The sequence below is a fragment of the Dipteris shenzhenensis genome, chromosome 2, assembly GCF_047967505.1.
Source record: "Dipteris shenzhenensis isolate YYH24624 ecotype China chromosome 2, Dip_SZ_1.0, whole genome shotgun sequence".
In the NCBI taxonomy this organism is placed as follows: domain Eukaryota; kingdom Viridiplantae; phylum Streptophyta; class Polypodiopsida; order Gleicheniales; family Dipteridaceae; genus Dipteris; species Dipteris shenzhenensis.
In genome coordinates this window covers 43,352,766-43,371,551 of record NC_141597.1, presented here as the reverse complement: position 1 = coordinate 43,371,551, position 18,786 = coordinate 43,352,766, and the positions used below count along the sequence as shown (strand labels likewise).

Here is an 18,786-nt window from a genome sequence, read left to right as displayed (position 1 = left end):
ACTATGGATATGTCCCAAGAGCTATAAAGGAGGAGGAAATATCAGATGATGAAGGTATAATTCACCAACCTGTTGTTACACCACTGGAAAAGCCATTGCCGTGATGGGTAAGGCAGCTCTATGACCATGATAACCAGATGCCTATGTTTGTTGAGCAGCATGCAAATGGACCAAGGCGTCTCAGAGAATCAAGGAGCAAAGGACGGCTTCTGCTCACATAGTCAATATGGCCTTGATGGCTGATATTATTGCAAAAGTAAAGGAGCCTGCAAGTTTGGAGGAAGCACTTGCAGACCGACATTGAAAAAATGCTATGCAAGTAGAATATGACAGCATCATGAAGAATGAAACTTGGGAGCTGGTAGATCGACCACCTAATAGAAAGGTTATTGGCACCAAGTGGGTTTGGAAGGTAAAGTACAAGGCCGATGGGACTTTGGAAAAGTACAAAGCCAGATTGGTTGCACAAGGATTTTCGCAGGTTAAAGGGTTTGATTTTCAGGAATCTTTCGCTCCGACTGCCAGAATGACCCACTATTCGCACAGTACTATCGGTGGCTGCTCATAAAAAGTGGCCAATTTATCAAATGGATGTTAAATTAGCATTCTTGAATGGTGACCTCAAGGAGGAGGTGTACGTGGCTCAACCACCTGGGTTTGAGGGCCCCCGTTCTGAGAACAAGGTATGTAAGCTGAAGAAGGCTCTATACGGGCTGAAACAGGCCCCAAGAGCATGGTACCAACGGATAGACAAATTCTTTTATAAATTAAACTTCAAAAGATGTGCCTCAGATGCTAACTTGTATGTGTACAGGAAAGGTGGAAAAACTGCTATTATTGTTCTATATGTGGATGATCTCCTTATTACAGGTGACTATGAAGACATGATCCAGCAGACTAGAAAGGCGTTGAGCACAGAGTTTGAAACGACAGACTTAGGCTTGATGCACTACTGTTTGGGGATTGAAGTCTGGCAAGAGCCAGGCAAGATCTTCATCTCTCAACAAAAATATGCAAGGGAGATCTTGAAGGCATTTGGTATGTCCGAGTGCAAGGAGATAGCTACACCTATGTAGGTAAATGTGTGGTTGTCTATGGAGGATGCCTCACCATCAGCAAACATCGAGAGATACAGGAAGTTGGTCAACAGTCTCATCTATCTATGCAACACCAGACCGGACATCAGTTTTGCTGTTGGCATTTTGAGTAGGTTCTCCAATAAGCCCTGGGAGAATCATTGGAATGCAGGGATGCGAGTGCTCAAGTATGTGAAGGGCACTCTTGATTATGGCATCACCTATGGTACGGGCACTTGCTTGGCTGGTCATTGTGACTCAGATTGGGCTAGAGATGTTGATTCCAGGAAATCAGTTTTTGGATATTGTTTCTCTTTAGGTTCAGGTATCTTCTCTTGGATCAGTAAGAAACAACCAACATTGGCATTGTCTTCTACCGAGGCTAAGTACAAGAGGCAGCATGTTTTGCTGCATGTGAAGCAGTGTGGCTGAGGAGGATCTTATGGCACATGGGAGTGCAAGAGGATGTGGCAACTATGTTGAGGTGCAACAATCAAAGTTGCATGGCCATTGCTAAAAATCCAGTGTTTCATGCGCGCACAAAACACATAGAGATTCAGTATCACTATGTGCGTGATTTGATCGAGGACGGGAGAGTGGAATTGGTCTACTATCCAACAAAGCAAAATGGAGCAGATATCTTCACCAAGGCACTCGGGAAGGATCAGCTTCAGGGTCATCTTTAGAGACTCAGCATTGGGCCGAGAACGTAGTTCACCTACGGGTGGACATTGAGGGGGGGTGTTAGATATGCTCAATGCCCCACCCTCCTAGTAACCACCAGTGGTCCAAGGTGCTCAAGTTGTAAGGCCCCCATATGAGAAGCCATGTGTGAGCTCGGGACACTGGATGGATCCTGACTTGCATGTCAGATGAGGTCTATCAATGACACTGTTGATGGTAGAAAGGTGATAGTGTGGGAGCCCCTTATTCTTGCTGGGGCCTACGGGCCAGTTGGGACCTCCCGTGGGGGTTTGGGGGCGGGAGCCCCCGAGGCGATGGTATAAAAAATATTCCCTGAATATTCCATGGACGACTAGTCGGTTCCACCGACTAGGTTGATTGGTCGGCTCCACTGATTAGGTTGACTAGTCGACTCCACCGACTACGTTGATCCAACTACCACCCTCGTAGCTATAAAGAGGCGACCTCCCCAGTCCATTGGATCAGATCAGTTCAGATCAGATCAGATCTTCCAGCTAGTAGCTCTTCACCTAGTATTTGTTTAGATCGCCATCTAAGCTCCACTGTGGGAGCGCACGGGTGGACGGAGCCATCATCTGTACTACATCAGTATTGAAGGAAAAGTGACTCAAGCACCTTCCATATTAAAGAAGCTATTGAAGTATTATGAATTTTCATTCGAATGCAAAGAGCCTTTTATCAAATGTAGCTTTTGGTAGTAGTACACCTACTAGAGATGTTGCAATTGACTCAAAGCACATTCGACCTTCAACTTAGGCATGTAGTATCATTACTTCTAAGAATCACATCATAGACTCTTTCTTTTGTTATCATTATTGATAGAAATTTTCTTCATTCTTTGTACCATAGAGCATATATATAGGAATAAAACTTTATCAAGATTGCCCACAACATTGCTAGAAGTAGCAATTTTATATAGGAGCTTTCAAATGACACCTTCAAGTCCAACTTTCTATTAAAGATATGCTAGCATTGTTAGTTGTTGCAACTGAAGGGTTGGTGGATAATTCATGTAGATACTTGACATGGTTTGTAGGGTTTCTATCTAAATATGTAGTGGATAAGAGGTTTGGGAGCTCTGGCTTTGTGGGTCGAGGGGCCAACTTATGGAGCCTTGAGTGGGTGGAAAATGATCGAACTGTGCATCATCTTGATTGTACTCAAGGTATTGGAATGTCCCTAAAGAAAATGTTATGGTGGACCTTGGAAATGATGAAAATCTAGATGAAGCCGTTGAGGAATGGACAACTAGGATAGAATACTCCAATGGTCATTCTCGCATATTGTGTTAGCTTCATTAATATCTATTCATTTGATCGAACATAGTGGGTCCAACTAATACATTAGTCACCCCCAACAGCTAACCATATGACATGGGTTCAATATAAGAGGTTTTTTTATCCCAAAAATGTCACAAAAATATATAAACAAGAGGGATTTTTAAATTCAAAAAATCATAAAATTTCAAACATATGTAAAGGGAAAGGAATGTAGGACCTATATGTAAGTAGAATAAATTTTTACAATATTGCACTCGGACTAGTCCATGCCATATGGTGGGCACAAAGGGATAGGAGGGGGTTTATCTCCTAATAAAATGCCAACCACATCCTCCATTGTGGGGCGATCCTTTGGATGACTTTGAGTGCATGCAAGGCCTAGTAGGAGCAAACGTTTTAGACGCTCTTGCTCTGAAGCATCCACCAACTCTAACGAGTCATCACCTGCAAAACAACTCCCATAAGACACTATGTCATGCTTTACTTTTTGGTAAAACATAAAAACCTCCATTATTCTTCCCTCGTCTTAGGGTCTGATGAACTAAGGATGGGAAAAGATGGGATTCTGATTCCAGTGGTCTATTTTCCACAATTGATGTGGCCATTCTCAAAGAACCCGGAGTGGAGGTGGGAATGATGCAAGTCATGCTCTCTTTTCCTTTTCCTTAACCATATAAATAGATCCTTTAGAAATAACATTCTTCTTATGTAGCCAATCTTTGTCTAAACTAGCTAGCTACATATGTAAACGAGCTACATATATGAGATTCCAAATAAGAGAAAGGAAATTGGAATTATCCTTTAATGTAGATGGTTATATGAAGCCACTAACCTGCATTTAAGAGCTTGCCTTCATTACAAAGCTTCCAAACATATTGCATGATGGTAGAACTTCCCTCGACGACTTTTCTCCCACAGGCCACTTCTAACACTACTACACCAAAACTGTATACATCTCCTTCAGGTCCTGATTTGAGTGTCATCACGTACTCAGGCGGTATGTATCCCAAAGTCCCTCTCACGTTAGTAGTAACATGTGTCTCTTGATAATGCAACAGCCTTGCTAGACCAAAATCTGCTAACCTTGCGTTGTAATCAGCATCCAGTAACACATTGCTGGGTTTCACATCCCTGTGCAGAATGTTCTGCTGATGAAGGAACTGCAAGGCTGATGCCAATCCACGAACAATTTGATGTCTCTGAACCCAAGATAAGTTGTGATGCGAGCGGCCGAACAGAAGTTGGTTGAGGTCCCCGTGAGTCATGAATTCATAGACAAGGATTAGGCGGTCTTTTTCGCAGCACCATCCCAGCAATGGTACAAGATTGGGATGGCGTAAGCCGCCGAGTATCTCAAGTTCGCCTGCAAAATTATTGTAGTTCTGGTTAACCTCTCTCGTCATCTTCACTGCCACCATTTGGCCGTTTGTCAAAGTGCCCATGAACACAGACCCGGCTCCACCTCTACCCAAAAGGTCTCGGAATTGTTTTGTGGCATTACTGAGTTCTTTGAATGTGAACCGTCGGGCTGCATGGGCTGCGCCTTCTATGGGGGGATAATTGATACGGCCTAGACCATAGCAACACGTAGTTTGTATCAATCCTCAAAAATAGTATACAACCTCTTCGATTTAGAAAATTTTCAGTATTCATTCGCCATCCAAAGCTATGCGTGCTAGCAAACCAGGCATCCTCTTCTTCTTTGCCTCACAATGTACAAAATACGTTCAATGCAAAACCGCATGTCAATGGTGCCGGAAAGAATTTCAATTTTTCTGGATGGTTCTGGGTTGAAGGCACCTCTACAAGATAGAAGCAAGTAAACAACATTATAGCCTTCAAATGAAGAGACACGTGCAGCACAGCTTTACCATATGTCCTTTGACAGAGAAGCCTCTCAAACAGAGCACGCAACCATTTCGGAGAAAACCCTTTTCTTTTAGAACTTGTGGGTGTCTCAATTGCTGCATTACAAGACAATAGATCCACCAGTGTCAAATTTTCAGGTAAGTTAAAGATAAATGCTGCACAAACTAGGCTCGCATCAGTAAGTTTTATAGCAAGTTTGAAATTCTATGACAATCATACCAGACCAAGTCGGAATTGCTGTTTTAACATCAGAATATCCGCCTTCAACAGGGTTCTGTTTTTCTATGTTTCTTTCCATCACCTTGTACCAGGACATTTCAAATGAGATGGTCATAGACCTTGAGGTAAATTCTCCATGAGAGTTAACCCAATTAGGGCCCATGATCTCCTCTAGTTTATCCTCGATGAGAGTACAAGATTGACCTGAGAGTGCAAAAGAAGAGGATGGATCAGCACTCGTGAGAAGAATTCCCTTCAAGTGTCTCAGCGTCCTGGAGATCTGGGCAAAAGAGGGTCTCTTCTTTGGATCTCCATGCCAGCATCGTTGGATGTAGCTGGCCAGGTATCGAGGGCAACTTGCAGGAAGCAGAGGTCTGTCACCATTGATCAACCTCTGGTGAAGGTCTCTAAGTTTGCCACCATCATCAAAGGGAAATTTTCCTGTGAGGATTTCGTAGCAGACCATCCCAAAGCTGTACACGTCTGCTTTGTTGGTATATTTGGCATTCGGTTGGCTTTGAAACTCATCTTCTGGCCTTGTATCAAAAACCTCCGGTGCCCTCCAACAGGTTGTTCCAGCATGGAGAGACGAGAACTGGGAGCTCTGATACTTGGCTTTGGACATGCCAAAATCGGCTATCTTTGCCCTCACTCGGCAGCTGTCTGAGAATTCAGATGGTATCTGCCTGCTCACCAACACGTTAAGAGACTTGAGATCACGGTGCATGATGTTCAAGCTATGCAGGTATTCCATTCCCTTGGCGATTTGAAGCATGATGTCGACTGCTGTGAGAAGGGGGAGAGGAGTAGAGGTCCTTGCCAGGTTTTGCCTGGTGTTTATCATAGTTCTCAAATCCTCGTCCATCAGCTCCATAACTAGACTGCATTTACTTCTCGAGGGCTTTGCTGTACAACAGATGAGTTGAACGAGGTTTGGGTGTCTTAATCTCGCTTGAATGGCTGCCTCCCTACCGAAAGACTCTTCGTCCACACCAAAGAATTCTTTCTGCCCAAACGTCTCCCCCCACCAATCGACCTCGTAAACCACAGCATTAGCACCGTGCCCAACAGACTCTTTGATAGTGAATTCGAGAGGATCTACCCATAGACTTGGTGGCAGTGCCTCGTCTGCCCTGGCGTGCTCGAAGTCTCCACTCGAGAGTTTCTGCAACATGAATTTAGCGAGGCATACTTCTCTTCTTCCTGTTGCCAACTCGTGCTCTGCAACTTTGAGCTCTAAGGCCTCCTTTAGTGTAGCAAGATCTTCGTCGTTAACTGCGTTCGTCCATACATAGTTCAATTGGTCATAGATATCATGTTTCTTCTGTAGTTGCTTCTCTAACAGCTCAGGATTATGATCTCTAGCTTCTCTAGATTGTAGGACCTGCTCCACAGCCTGATTTATCACACAGATGCACCAGACCAAGTCGTGTAAGTGAACATCGAGTGCTTCTGTGCTCAAAGCCAAAACGACTGCTCTGGTGACCCAGCCATCTCGATACTGACAGTCGCGCATAAATTTCTCTCCTTGGAGCATCGCATTGTGAAGTTCTGAGAGACTGGGGATAAGATGCGTCTGAACGTGCGACTGTGTGGCAACAGCGCGATCCACATGAACTAGGACGGCCTGGAGCCCAAGCGCATAAGACTGGGCGAGCCGACAACAAACGGTGCGGTGAAGGACGAAATTGTGGGGGGCAATGGCCAATTCTTGGATACGGTCGCAAATCCGGAGCAAGGAGTGCTTGAGGTCGTCGAAGTCCATAAGATGGGTTGAAGCAAACGACATGGCTTAGTGAGCTCTCACAACCCAAATGTCTTCACAGCTGGCGTTCACTACACGATTGTGTACAATGTATTAAACTCATTGTATCGTGCCGGTGGAGTTGACTATTCTCCACACTTGTTACACACTCATTGTATCGTGCCTCTGGAGTTGCCTATTGTGTAGACTGTGTTAGAGCACCTCCTATCCCAGCCCTGCCAGCATATTGTTTGCAGGTCCCCGTGAGGTTGGATGTTGCTGGAATCAGCATTTGACTGCCAGGCCAGCCTTCCCAAAATCTCCATCTCCAGCCCAGCCTCCCAGCCTGGAGCTGCTAGACTCGAAGAACCAGTGTGAAGGTTGCATTGAAGGCACTCTTAACCTTTGGAAGAAACTGGATATACTAGTTTCTTGGACAGTCCAAACTCTTCAGCAGGTGTAGCCGGTGGACTTCCAATATTTTATTCAAGCATCAAGTGCCATTGACACAGGGGGACGCTTAACGCTGCTCACTGGACAGCCCTCCTAGCGCCAGGGCTGGCGCGGGAGGCTCTCTTAGAAGGGCTTCCTCTCATCTGCCAGTAGCTCTAGCTCAACGTCACTCATCGCGGGAATTTGCTGCCCCATGAAGGAAAAATGCTAGCTCAGCTGTGTGCTGTAGCAGTCCACTGCCAGCCCAGCTTGAGCTGAAGATTGGATTCCAGCCCACAGCATTCCACTGCTTGACTAGGATGGCCGGTTGTGATTGTCAAAAGTCATCAATTCCTCTCTCTTCGGCAAATTCTGTTTTGGTTTTCTTATCGCATTACGTATTGGGTGCATGGCGGAGACCAGCAAAGCAGGTTCCACTGGGTGGTTTCATTTTACATCCTTCATGCGGGAACACGCTCTTTCGCTCCGACTGCCAGAATGACCACTATTCGCACAGTACTATCGGTGGCTGCTCATAAAAAGTGGCCAATTTATCAAATGGATGTTAAATTAGCATTCTTGAATGGTGACCTCAAGGAGGAGGTGTACGTGGCTCAACCACCTGGGTTTGAGGGCCCCCGTTCTGAGAACAAGGTATGTAAGCTGAAGAAGGCTCTGTACGGGCTGAAGAAGGCCCCAAGAGCATGGTACCAACGGATAGACAAATTCTTTTATAAATTAAACTTCAAAAGATGTGCCTCAGATGCTAACTTGTATGTGTACAGGAAAGGTGGAAAAACTGCTATTATTGTTCTATATGTGGATGATCTCCTTATTACAGGTGACTATGAAGACATGATCCAGCAGACTAGAAAGGCGTTGAGCACGGAGTTTGAAACGACAGACTTAGGCTTGATGCACTACTGTTTGGGGATTGAAGTCTGGCAAGAGCCAGGCAAGATCTTCATCTCTCAACAAAAATATGCAAGGGAGTATTATTGTTCTATATGTGGATGATCTCCTTATTACAGGTGACTATGAAGACATGATCCAGCAGACTAGAAAGGCGTTGAGCACGGAGTTTGAAACGACAGACTTAGGCTTGATGCACTACTGTTTGGGGATTGAAGTCTGGCAAGAGCCAGGCAAGATCTTCATCTCTCAACAAAAATATGCAAGGGAGATCTTGAAGGCATTTGGTATGTCCAAGTGCAAGGAGATAGCTACACCTATGGAGGTAAATGCGAGGTTGTCTATGGAGGATGCCTCACCATCAGCAAACATCGAGAGATACAGGAAGTTGGTCAGCAGTCTCATCTATCTATGCAACACCAGCCCGGACATCAGTTTTGCTGTTGGCATTTTGAGTAGGTTCTCCAATAAGCCCTGGGAGAATCATTGGAATGCAGGGATGCGGGTGCTCAAGTATGTGAAGGGCACTCTTGATTATGGCATCACCTATGGTACGGGCACTTCCTTTCATGTCTCACATGTGCTATCAGCGGCCTCCCCATCCTCAACCGCAATGTGGGGAGGCCCTCTTAGCTACAGTGAAGGCGTCGCTTGGTGTTAGCACATTATTCGCTAGGATGTGTGGGAGATGGCAACAGTGATGAGCGTAGGATCTTTTTTGGAGAAGAATGGAAGTGTTGCAGTGGCCTGGTAAGTAGTAGTAAGTCGTTCTTGATATTATCGACTGGTTGTTGACGTTGTTTCAAATGTGGTTTAGAGTTGATTGGTAAATTGTCGTTGTTCCGTTGATTATCTAGGAGCACGATGCTTGTTGATGAAGAGTGTTGCTGAGAATGGTCAATGTCATTGCTATCTTCGACCAATCAATGTTGATGTCTCCAGGTACAGTTGGCTAGTTTGCTGGTGTCTATTGGAATTAGAACATGTGTTAGGCTTTCTTTGAGGTGTTGGATGCTTGCTTTGGGTAATCTACAAGCTGCTATTATGTGTAGTCTATTATGTGTTTCTCGGAGTTTACACTTATGAGCTCCATGTTGTTATGTTATGCGCACTGGTAGTGTGGACAATTAACCTTCATGTCCTCTTGCATGGTAGTGGAAGTCGGCCACTTGCTTGGATGGTTTGCAAGTCGCTAAAATGGGTAGTTTGCTATGTGTTTTATTGCAAGAGGTTGTGCTTAGCGGCTCCACATCGTTTCGTGTATCAGCGAATTTTTCACCAGAGCTGCCAAAGGGTGTGAGAGATGTGTAGTTGAAGCGGGGCATATTGCCTACTATGATGTAGGTAGAGGTTGCTATCGATGCATTGTGTTTTCTACGAAGCGATGGATGCTTGCCTTGGCGATTTGTAAGCTGCTACTATGTGTAGGTTGATGTGCGTTTTGTTGCAGAAGGTTGTGCTCCCGAGGGGTCCACTAGGGTTTATCATATGATACCACATGAGTGTAAGGGAGGGGGGTTATGTAAGGGAAGGAAGGTACATTTTATAAGGTAAGGTCCCATAAATAGGGGGTAGATAAGGGGAATTTTCATATATTTATTGCACGCAGGTGACGTCTCCTTATTACTACTAGTGAATCCCCCATGGTTGTGCTTGTTAGCTCCACATCGTTTTGGGTGTTGGTAGTGTGCGCAATCAGGGTTTGTCTCTTCTTAGCAGCAAGAGGCCATGCCCATCATAGTAGGATATTTAGTCGAAGTCGGCTAAATTTGCACTGCTTAACAGCAGTTGATGTTTTGTTTCTTGGAGACATAGGATGTCAACATCCATGATACTTCTATCGTGCATTTTGTCCTGCAAGTGCACGTTCAGTAACATTGTGTTGAGCGATTCGATGACCATGTGGGTATTGTTGTATGGTGACAAGTCTTTTTGTAATCAATTCCATTTTGCGTTTGTCTGCAAGTGTGTGATTTCTTGTAGGACATCGGCGTCAACCTTGATATGTTTCTTCTCTAGTCTACTAAGCAAGAAAGTTTTTTGGTACACAACATGTGAGAGAAAGCTGTGTATGCTAGACCGTGGTTTGTATGTTTTGTGGGTTGAAAGCTATACTTGCCATTGTCAACCCTTGGGATGTATGTAATTTTCTTACATTGGCTGGCTGTACTGGGAATCGTTTTCTTGTGATTATATTTAGAGAATTCTTGCCAAATTGGAATTCTTTTGTGATTTGTTGTATTGATGTTCATCTTGGCAAGATTGCATCATTGTTTAGGTTATGATTTTCATATCGTGCCTTTGAGCCTACATTGTCATTGTGAGAGTCTATCCATACTATTGTCTGCTGGCCATAGACACTGACATGCTGGAATGTGCCATCAACGTCATTGACTACTCCGTCACGTATGTCTATGTTATCACTATAAATTTAGACTATCATTCCTTGTTTTAATGATAAAGTTGTATGCAAGCCAGATGTTGCTTGGGGGTTTGCAGGGCATTTAACTTGTTCACTATATGTCTTGCTTTTTTTAATCAATTGCGTCCACTCCATTTTGTCACTATATGTCTTGGGTTGGTGGTCTGGCCACTCCAGCACTTACAGAATGTGACGTCCAACCCACCAAATGGTTTTGAATTGATTAATCGGAGCCTTGTGTCAATTAGGTTTGGCATGCCTATTAGAGATTCTTCATCGAAGACGATTAGTCTTAGATTGTTATATTGTGTGCTAAGCTTGTTGAGGCTTTCTCTTGCGAGGTTTGCTACAGAATGGGTCACAAGTGGTTAGTGTATGGCTGAATGGATTGTTGTTCCACACCTACATGAAATGCGGCCCTATCGTACATGACGCCATCATAATGCGCTTGGTAGGTTGATTGCTCGTGCATAGTGGTGAAGCAAGCCTTGGACCATTGCTTGTGCAAGATGAATGTTTTGCCTATGCCAGTGCCTTCTGTGAGAAAGAGGTGAAAGCGATTGGGCTTCAAGATCTTTCGTAGCATGACGTCGTCATGCAAGAACCGTTGTTCTACATCTAGTTTTTTTTTGTATTATGGTAATCTTTGTCTGGCATTAGCTTGTATGTTTTATGCAAGGGATGATTGTGCGGCATTGGCTGGCTTCTGGGTTGCATTATGTCTACTTTGATGTCGTGGCTATAATGGCTAGATGCAGTTGTTGTAGATGTTTTGGACGAGTTGCTACTATTACTCTTTTGGAGTATTGTCTTAGTGAATTTATCTCTATTTTCCTCAAGAGTATGCTCGTGATATGCATCCACCCATGTTTTTCCTGCTGTTATGATTGTGATTTTGGATTGCTAAAAGGGGACATAAAGGAGACAATTCTCATGGTAGAAGCATGTTGGGTCCTTATGTTGGTTGAAGTGCACAAATTGTATTATTTATTCCTTCTTTTCTTTGACTTGTTTACCTTTCATTGTCTTGTATTTGCTTGCATATTTATCTAGACAAATACCGCACAACACTTGTTGTCATTTGGAATACTTTTGAATGATGTCCTCAAAGAATATGTCAGTGTCATGGTTAGCTAGATTTTGTAAAGCTGGTGATTTTTTTAGCAGGAATGCCCTTAGCTATCTTCTTGGAAGTTAATATGTATAAAGGTGAATTGCCTCAAAGAATAGGTAGTCATTCAAATCTCCATAAAAAAGCCATTGATCCTAATGAAGAGAGAACCAAAAGACATAAACACAAACAACTTCAACCTTAGGCTCGCATCATAATGGGATGTAGATACTGATATACAATTCGCCTTGAATCCCCATGGTGTAACAACATACTACACGGCATACATGACAAAAGCAAACACGACCACAACAAAGGCACTAAAAGAAGCCTTTGCCTATAGTGCCAAAAGCACGGTTGAGCACCTGTGGAAGATCAGTAACACATTGATAAACAGTCAGGAATTAAGCGCCCAGCAAGTTGTCTACATTGCTCTATCTTTGCCGTTGACAAGTTGCTTGAGGCACTTCAGCTTTATAAATACTAACTTCCAAGAAGATAGGACATTCCTGCTAAAAGAACACTAGCTTTGCAAAATCTAGCTAACCATGTATGCTTCCTCAGTTTTGTCCAAAAGTGTCACACATTCGTTGTAAGAAATGGTCGTATCCCTGGTTGTATCATGTTCCAAGTTATTCAATGTCGCATTGATTTTCTTTGCTAGTGCTTTAAGCTCTGTGTTATCAAAGTCTTTGTCTACTTCTGGTGGAAGTAGAATGTACGTACTTTGGGATGATGCCTTGGGGAATCCGTGCCTACATCTTTTGTTTGTTTTTTTGCAACCTTTGTGATGATGATGCATTTGGGCAGTGCGCAAAGGGCCCTCAAGCAAGCTCTCATCTATGGAAACGAAGGTATGAATCAAGGAAGTTATTTTGGGCATTGACAATTGCTCAAACTTTGGTGCATTGTTGATCCGTAATAGACCGTGGTCGTGCTAACTCCCTCAATGCTAGAATTCCATAAGTTTGAAGTATTTTGACCTTATCACGCTGACATTGTTGATCCCTTAGTGGCGTGTGATAAGATCAAAATACTTCAAAACAATGTCAGCGTGATAAGGTCAAAATACTTCAAACTTCTAGCACTTGCCATAGTGTGACGCTTGTGCCTTGGCATCACTTGAGATGTGCTTACTCTTGACTACACAGAGGATTACCAAAAAGCGAGCAGAGAAAAGCGAGCAGCCCCAAATAAGCGAGCAAGATTAAATAGGTTTCAAGCGAGCGAGAACCTCATCTAGCATCTTATTCCTCTCAATATCATTGGAACAATTGATGTGATCATAAGCAAATTAAACATATTCCAACAATGAAGGCATGCCTGAAACTCATAATTAACTTCTCTTTCATCCCCATACTATCAATTTGAGTCGTTGTGGAGAGGTAGAGACACAACAATACATAAAATTTACGATAAAAAAAGCAAACACTACTCAGATTGAACATCCACACAGCAAGATAATGATAGATCACAAGGTAGAATATATGACTGAAAATATGTAAACATGATCATGTGCTACATATACATATCATGTCTTTTATGCTTGCAGAAGATCATCCATACATTCGATCCAAAAACATGGAAACAGAACTAACTATGTCAAAAGAAAAAAAACACATTTTCATCATAAGGATTAATTTTGCTTAGTGAAAATACCTATGTAATCTGGACAATACCATGCTCTAAAAAACTTAGGGAGCCAAAAAAGGATTTTAGCCCTCCATACTTCTATTATGACCAATGTCTGAATGATAGTTCTATCGGAACTAGAAATGAATGCATCTAACCACTATGTTGAGTGCTCATCCAGTATCTTGTAGACTATTATGTTAAACTCAATACGTGACCACAAACTCAAGCATAAGAGGAGCATGATTCAAGTGAAATAATTGGCAAAGACACTCTGTAACTAGTATCCTACTGCATCTAACAGAAAATATGCACCAGGCATTAACAAGCTTCTATTTCCACCCGTATAAGCAAACTCGTATCTTGTAGTATGAAAAACTTTAAGGAAAACATTGCACTTAATGCATCAATTAAGCCAGTGACTACTCATCATGCACAATCAAACAATCATCAAGGAAAGTCTAGTCAAGCAAGTTGAAGCAAAAAACCAAATATCTATTCGGATCTATGCCGTGGTGTATCCGCCAACCATGAGTAGCAAAAGAACCTATGAAAAAAGCAAAATAGGGATTATGCCACTCTACCATGATCACTTCCATGCTACAAATAAGGGAATACATAGTCATTTTAGGGTACTTTTAGGGTTCATTCCCAACCACTAAAAAGAGAGCCAATGCTATCTATTTGTATTCATAAAATCTTTATGAACATTATCATGTTCAATATAAGGATAGGAGCCAGCTCAATGGGTAGTCTCAAACAAATATAAATACTATTCGAATTTTTACCTTATGCAAAAGCTTTTTTTTTAACACAAAGTAAAACTTGATTATACATATAGATGGGAATCAGTTCACCATTGTAAGTATGTATTTAGTAATTAAGTTGAAAATATTCCCTTAGAAAAATAGCTCAATCAACATAGTACCCATATTATATATCCAAAATTTACAAGATCTCATTCATACCATTAGATTGTTTTCATCACTTGTCATGAGTACTAACCTCAATTGGCATTATGTATTTGGGTCAAAATAGTTTTTAGTATAGGATATAATGGAGCAATACATTTATGTAATATCTAGTGATCATAGTTTCTAATATAGGATAAAATGGAGCATAGAGTAATGTTGTCATTCAAAAATGATAATATACCTTCCTTGACCATATACAAGTATCATGCATTCAAAAAAAAAGTTAGTCATAAACTGCAATATAATGTGCCCATAATGCATGTACATTAAATCTTCACATGTTAGAATGTGAGAAAGGGAATAATTTAACTATGAAATCAGGGATCAATGTAGGAAATGGTCTTCTATGCACACATATATGCTAAGGGTCCATCTAATACAATATTGGAAATTGATGTGAGTATAAGTGTATGCATCCATCGGTGATGTATATGAGTGTATGCATCCATTTGTGATGTATATTGTTGTACTAATCCATGGTGCTTTACGGCTTGAGTTGTTTGTAGCACAATTAATCACAACAATGTTGTATTTTTTAAAAGAAAAATGCCATAAAAATTTCATGGTGCAAAACACACACAAAAAAATGGCATTTGTAGCATTAATCCAAGCATTTCCTACAAGCAATCTCCATCCCTCCCTTTCCTGCTTACTCTTTCGGCCACCTCCACCCTCTTGTTGCCCTTCAAGACTGCCTCTTGCCTCCTTGCCTCCTTGCTTCCTCACCTCCTCACCTCCTTGCTTCTTTGCCTTCTCACCTCCTTGCATCATGCTTGTTGCTGGCAATTCCAAGGCTGTCCCTCCCCTCATTGGCCAGCTCCTCTACTCCTCATGTCATCCTTCTCCTCATTTTGGTGTCTCCAATGAATAGCTTGGGGGTCTTGTTTTTGGAGGGGGGAAGCATAAGAATGGCAACACCTTAATGCGCTGTCATTTTTCGTGCTTTTGCCACCCAAAAACAAAACCTGCAAAGCCCTTGCTTAAGCTTGAATGAGCCTCTTGATTTTGGGCATGTTAAGCCATTTTTTACCATTATACCCCCAAAATCAAGAGGCTCATTCAAGCTTAAGCAAGGGCTTTGCAAGCATTGCAAGTCCAGTAAATGAAATCAATCAAATTAGGAATTGGCAAACTCAATTTGGGAATGGTCAGAAATACTTTGTCTTTGAATAATGCCTTGGATCATGGGATGGGGTCCCATGAACCTGCTGCCTATGATGACGAATGGTTCTGCCCTCAACTAAAGGTGACGTGTGTAGTAGTAAAAGGATAGCCCTCATGGAATCTCTAAGGGGTCTTGATTTTGGCCATGATTTGCACATTCTAGCACTTGAGCCATACATCAATTTCCAACACTTGAGGCATATAGTGGCTTTGCCCACGCAACGTTTCCAGCTACAATCCAAGCATCAAGAAATCTTATATTTTGTATCCAGAGACATCATGAGGGATAGAGCCTCTTTTTGGTAGTCTCACTAGCAATATGTATTGAAAAAAAAATGTATTCAATTATTATATTCTTCCTTGCTATATGAATGCTCTTAATGCATCCAAATTGTAGAACTACTTCAATACTACTTCTTAGTTATATTGTATAATAACCTCCATATGTATGGTCGTGAGACAACAAAAAAGAGACCTGGCAACCCAAAAATGATAGCGCATTGATGCGCTGCCATTTTTGGGCTACTAGGCCTCTTTTTTAATGTCTCCTGAACATAAGAACAAGCACTTGTGTTCCTTACCTTTCTTTCCAATGGGGGTCTTGATTTTGGGGATGTATGCCAAAAATTGATAAACAACATTATTTGATGCATATAGTTTTATTAAATCGATAAAATAGGCATGAAAACATCTAAATTGGCTCTTGCCATTTGATTTGATGTATGACATGACCCCATTTGGATTTGTAATTCCAAAGATACGGGGTCTTACTTTTAGGGCTTGAATGCTTGAAATAGGCAGCGTGTCAATGCGCTGCCTATTTCATACATTTAGGCCTCAAAAGGAGGACCCCATGTAGGACCAAATGAGGTCCTACTTTTGAGGCCTAAATGCATGAAATAGGCAGCACATTGACAAGCTACCTATTTCAGGAATTCAGGTCCTAAAAGTAGGACCCCGTATCTTTGGACTTACAAATCCCAATGGGATCATGTCCTATATCAAATCGAACAGCAAGAGCCAATTTAGATGGTTTTCATGCCTATTTTCTCCATCAATCAAAACTGTATGCATAAATATATACATCAAGATTTGCATCAATATATGCATCAATATATACATATGTATGTATGTATGTATATATATAGATACATACATACATACATGTGTGTGTGTATACACACACACACACATATATATATACACATATAGATATATATGTATGTATATACATACATATATACATACCTACATACATATAGCAAAATGGGGGTCTTGATTTTGGGGGGGGTATGCAAAAATTTGATAAACAACATTATTTGATGAATATAGTTTTAGTTGATGGAGAAAATGGACATGAAAACCATCTAAATTGGATCTTGCCATTCAATTTGATATATGACATGACCCCATTCGGATATGCAAGTCCAAAGATACGGGGTGCTACTTTTAGGGTCTGAATGCCTAAAATAGGCAGCACGTTAACGCGCTACCTATTTCATGCATTTAGGCCTCAAAAGTAGGACCCCATTGGCAACACAATGGGGTCCTACTTTTGAGGCCTAAATGCATGAAATAGGCAGCGCGTTAACGCGCTCCCTATTTTAGGCATTCAGGCCCTAAAAGTAGGACCCCGTATCTTTGGAGTTACAAATCCAAATGGGGTCATGTCATATATCAAATCAAACGGCAAGAGCCAATTTAGATGATTTTCATGTCCATTTTCTCCATATATCAAAATTGTATGCATCAATATATACATCAATATATACAAATATGCATCAACATATACATACATACATATATATATATATATATATATATATATATATATATATATATATGTATGTATATATGTATGTATGTATGTATGTAAATGCATATATATACATACATACATACATACAAACATCAAAAGTAAGACCCCATTGGTTTCCCATGTCATGCATTTTGTTGTCTCATGAGCATAAGAACAAGCACTTGTGTTCTTTACCTTTCTTTGCAATGGGAGTCTTGATTTTGGGGGGGTATGCTAAAAATTGATCAACAACATTATTTGATTAATATAGTTTTAGTTGATGGAGAAAATGGACATGAAAACCATCTAAATTAGATCTTGCCGTTCGATTTGATATATGACATGACCCCTTTTGGATAGGCAAGTCCAAAGATACGGGGTGCTACTTTTAGGGCCTGAATGCCTAAAATAGGCAGCGCGTTAACGCGCTGTCTATTTCATGCATTTAGGCCTCAAAACTAGGACCCCATTGTGTTTCCAATGGGGTCCTACTTTTGAGGCCTAAATGCATGAAATAGGTAGCGCATTAACGCGCTGCCTATTTTAGGCATTCAGGCCCTAAAAGTAGGACCCCATATCTTTGGACTTACAAACCAAATGGGATCATGTCATATATCAAATCGAACGACAAGAGCCAATTTAGATGGTTTTTATGTCCATTTGCTCCATATATCAAAATTGTATGCATCAATATATACATACATGCATCAACATATACATATACATATATATATATATATATATATATATATAGATATATACATACATACATACATACATACACACACACACACACACACACACACACACACACACACACACACACACATATACACATATAAATATAGATGTATGTATATACATACATATATACATACTTACATACATACAGCAAAATTAGGACCCCATTGGTTGCCTATTTCATGCATTTTGTTGTCTCATGAGCATAAGAACAAGCACTTGTGTTCCTTACCTTTCTTTGCAATGGGGGTCTTGATTTTGGGCGGGTATGCCAAAAATTGATAAACAACATTATTTGATGAATATAGTTTTAGTTGATGGAGAAAATGGACATGAAAACCATCTAAATTGAATCTTGCCATTCGATTTGATATATGACATGACCCCATTCGGATATGCAAGTCCAAAGATACGGGGTGCTACTTTTAGGGTCTGAATGCCTGAAATAGGCAGCGCATTAATGCGCTGCCTATTTCATGCATTTAGGCCTCAAAAGTAGGACCCCATTGGCAACACAATGGGGTCCTACTTTTGAGGCCTAAATGCATGAAATAGGCAGCGCGTTAACGCGCTGCCTATTTTAGGCATTCAGACCCTAAAAGTAGCACCCCGTATCTTTGGACTTAGAAATCCAAATGGGGTCATGTCATATATCAAATCAAACGGCAAGAGCCAATTTAGATGATTTTCATGTCCATTTTCTCCAT

At 41.4% G+C, this 18,786-nt stretch overlaps 1 protein-coding gene across 2 annotated transcripts; it reads right to left on the bottom strand.

The window, feature by feature from the left end:
• Positions 1-3,242: 3,242 nt before the first annotated feature.
• LOC147904795 (uncharacterized) lies at positions 3,243-6,972 on the bottom strand. Of its 2 annotated transcripts, none has more exons than XM_087388443.1 (4): positions 5,150-6,972; positions 4,918-5,025; positions 3,894-4,631; positions 3,243-3,505 (listed from the first exon to the last, which is right to left on the bottom strand). In XM_087388443.1, the coding sequence occupies exons 1-4, from the start codon at positions 6,936-6,938 to the stop codon at positions 3,321-3,323; spliced, it is 2,820 nt and encodes a 939-aa protein (XP_087244569.1). In that variant the 5' UTR covers positions 6,939-6,972; the 3' UTR covers positions 3,243-3,320. The 2 variants fall into 2 exon arrangements, with proteins under 2 accessions (XP_087244569.1, XP_087244577.1); XM_087388451.1 differs by having other exon boundaries at positions 3,244-3,505; positions 4,933-5,025.
• Between the last annotated feature and the right edge of the window lie 11,814 nt (positions 6,973-18,786).

Excerpts from the sequence above, each read along its gene's own strand:
- LOC147904795 (XM_087388443.1), bottom strand. The coding sequence starts at position 6,938 with ATGTCGTTTGCTTCAACCCATCTTATGGACTTCGACGACCTCAAGCAC. Across the intron at positions 5,026-5,149 it reads AGCAATTCCGACTTGGTCTG|CAATTGAGACACCCACAAGT; the intron begins GTATGATTGTCA and ends CTTGTAATGCAG. Across the intron at positions 3,506-3,893 it reads AGGCAAGCTCTTAAATGCAG|GTGATGACTCGTTAGAGTTG; the intron begins GTTAGTGGCTTC and ends GTTGTTTTGCAG.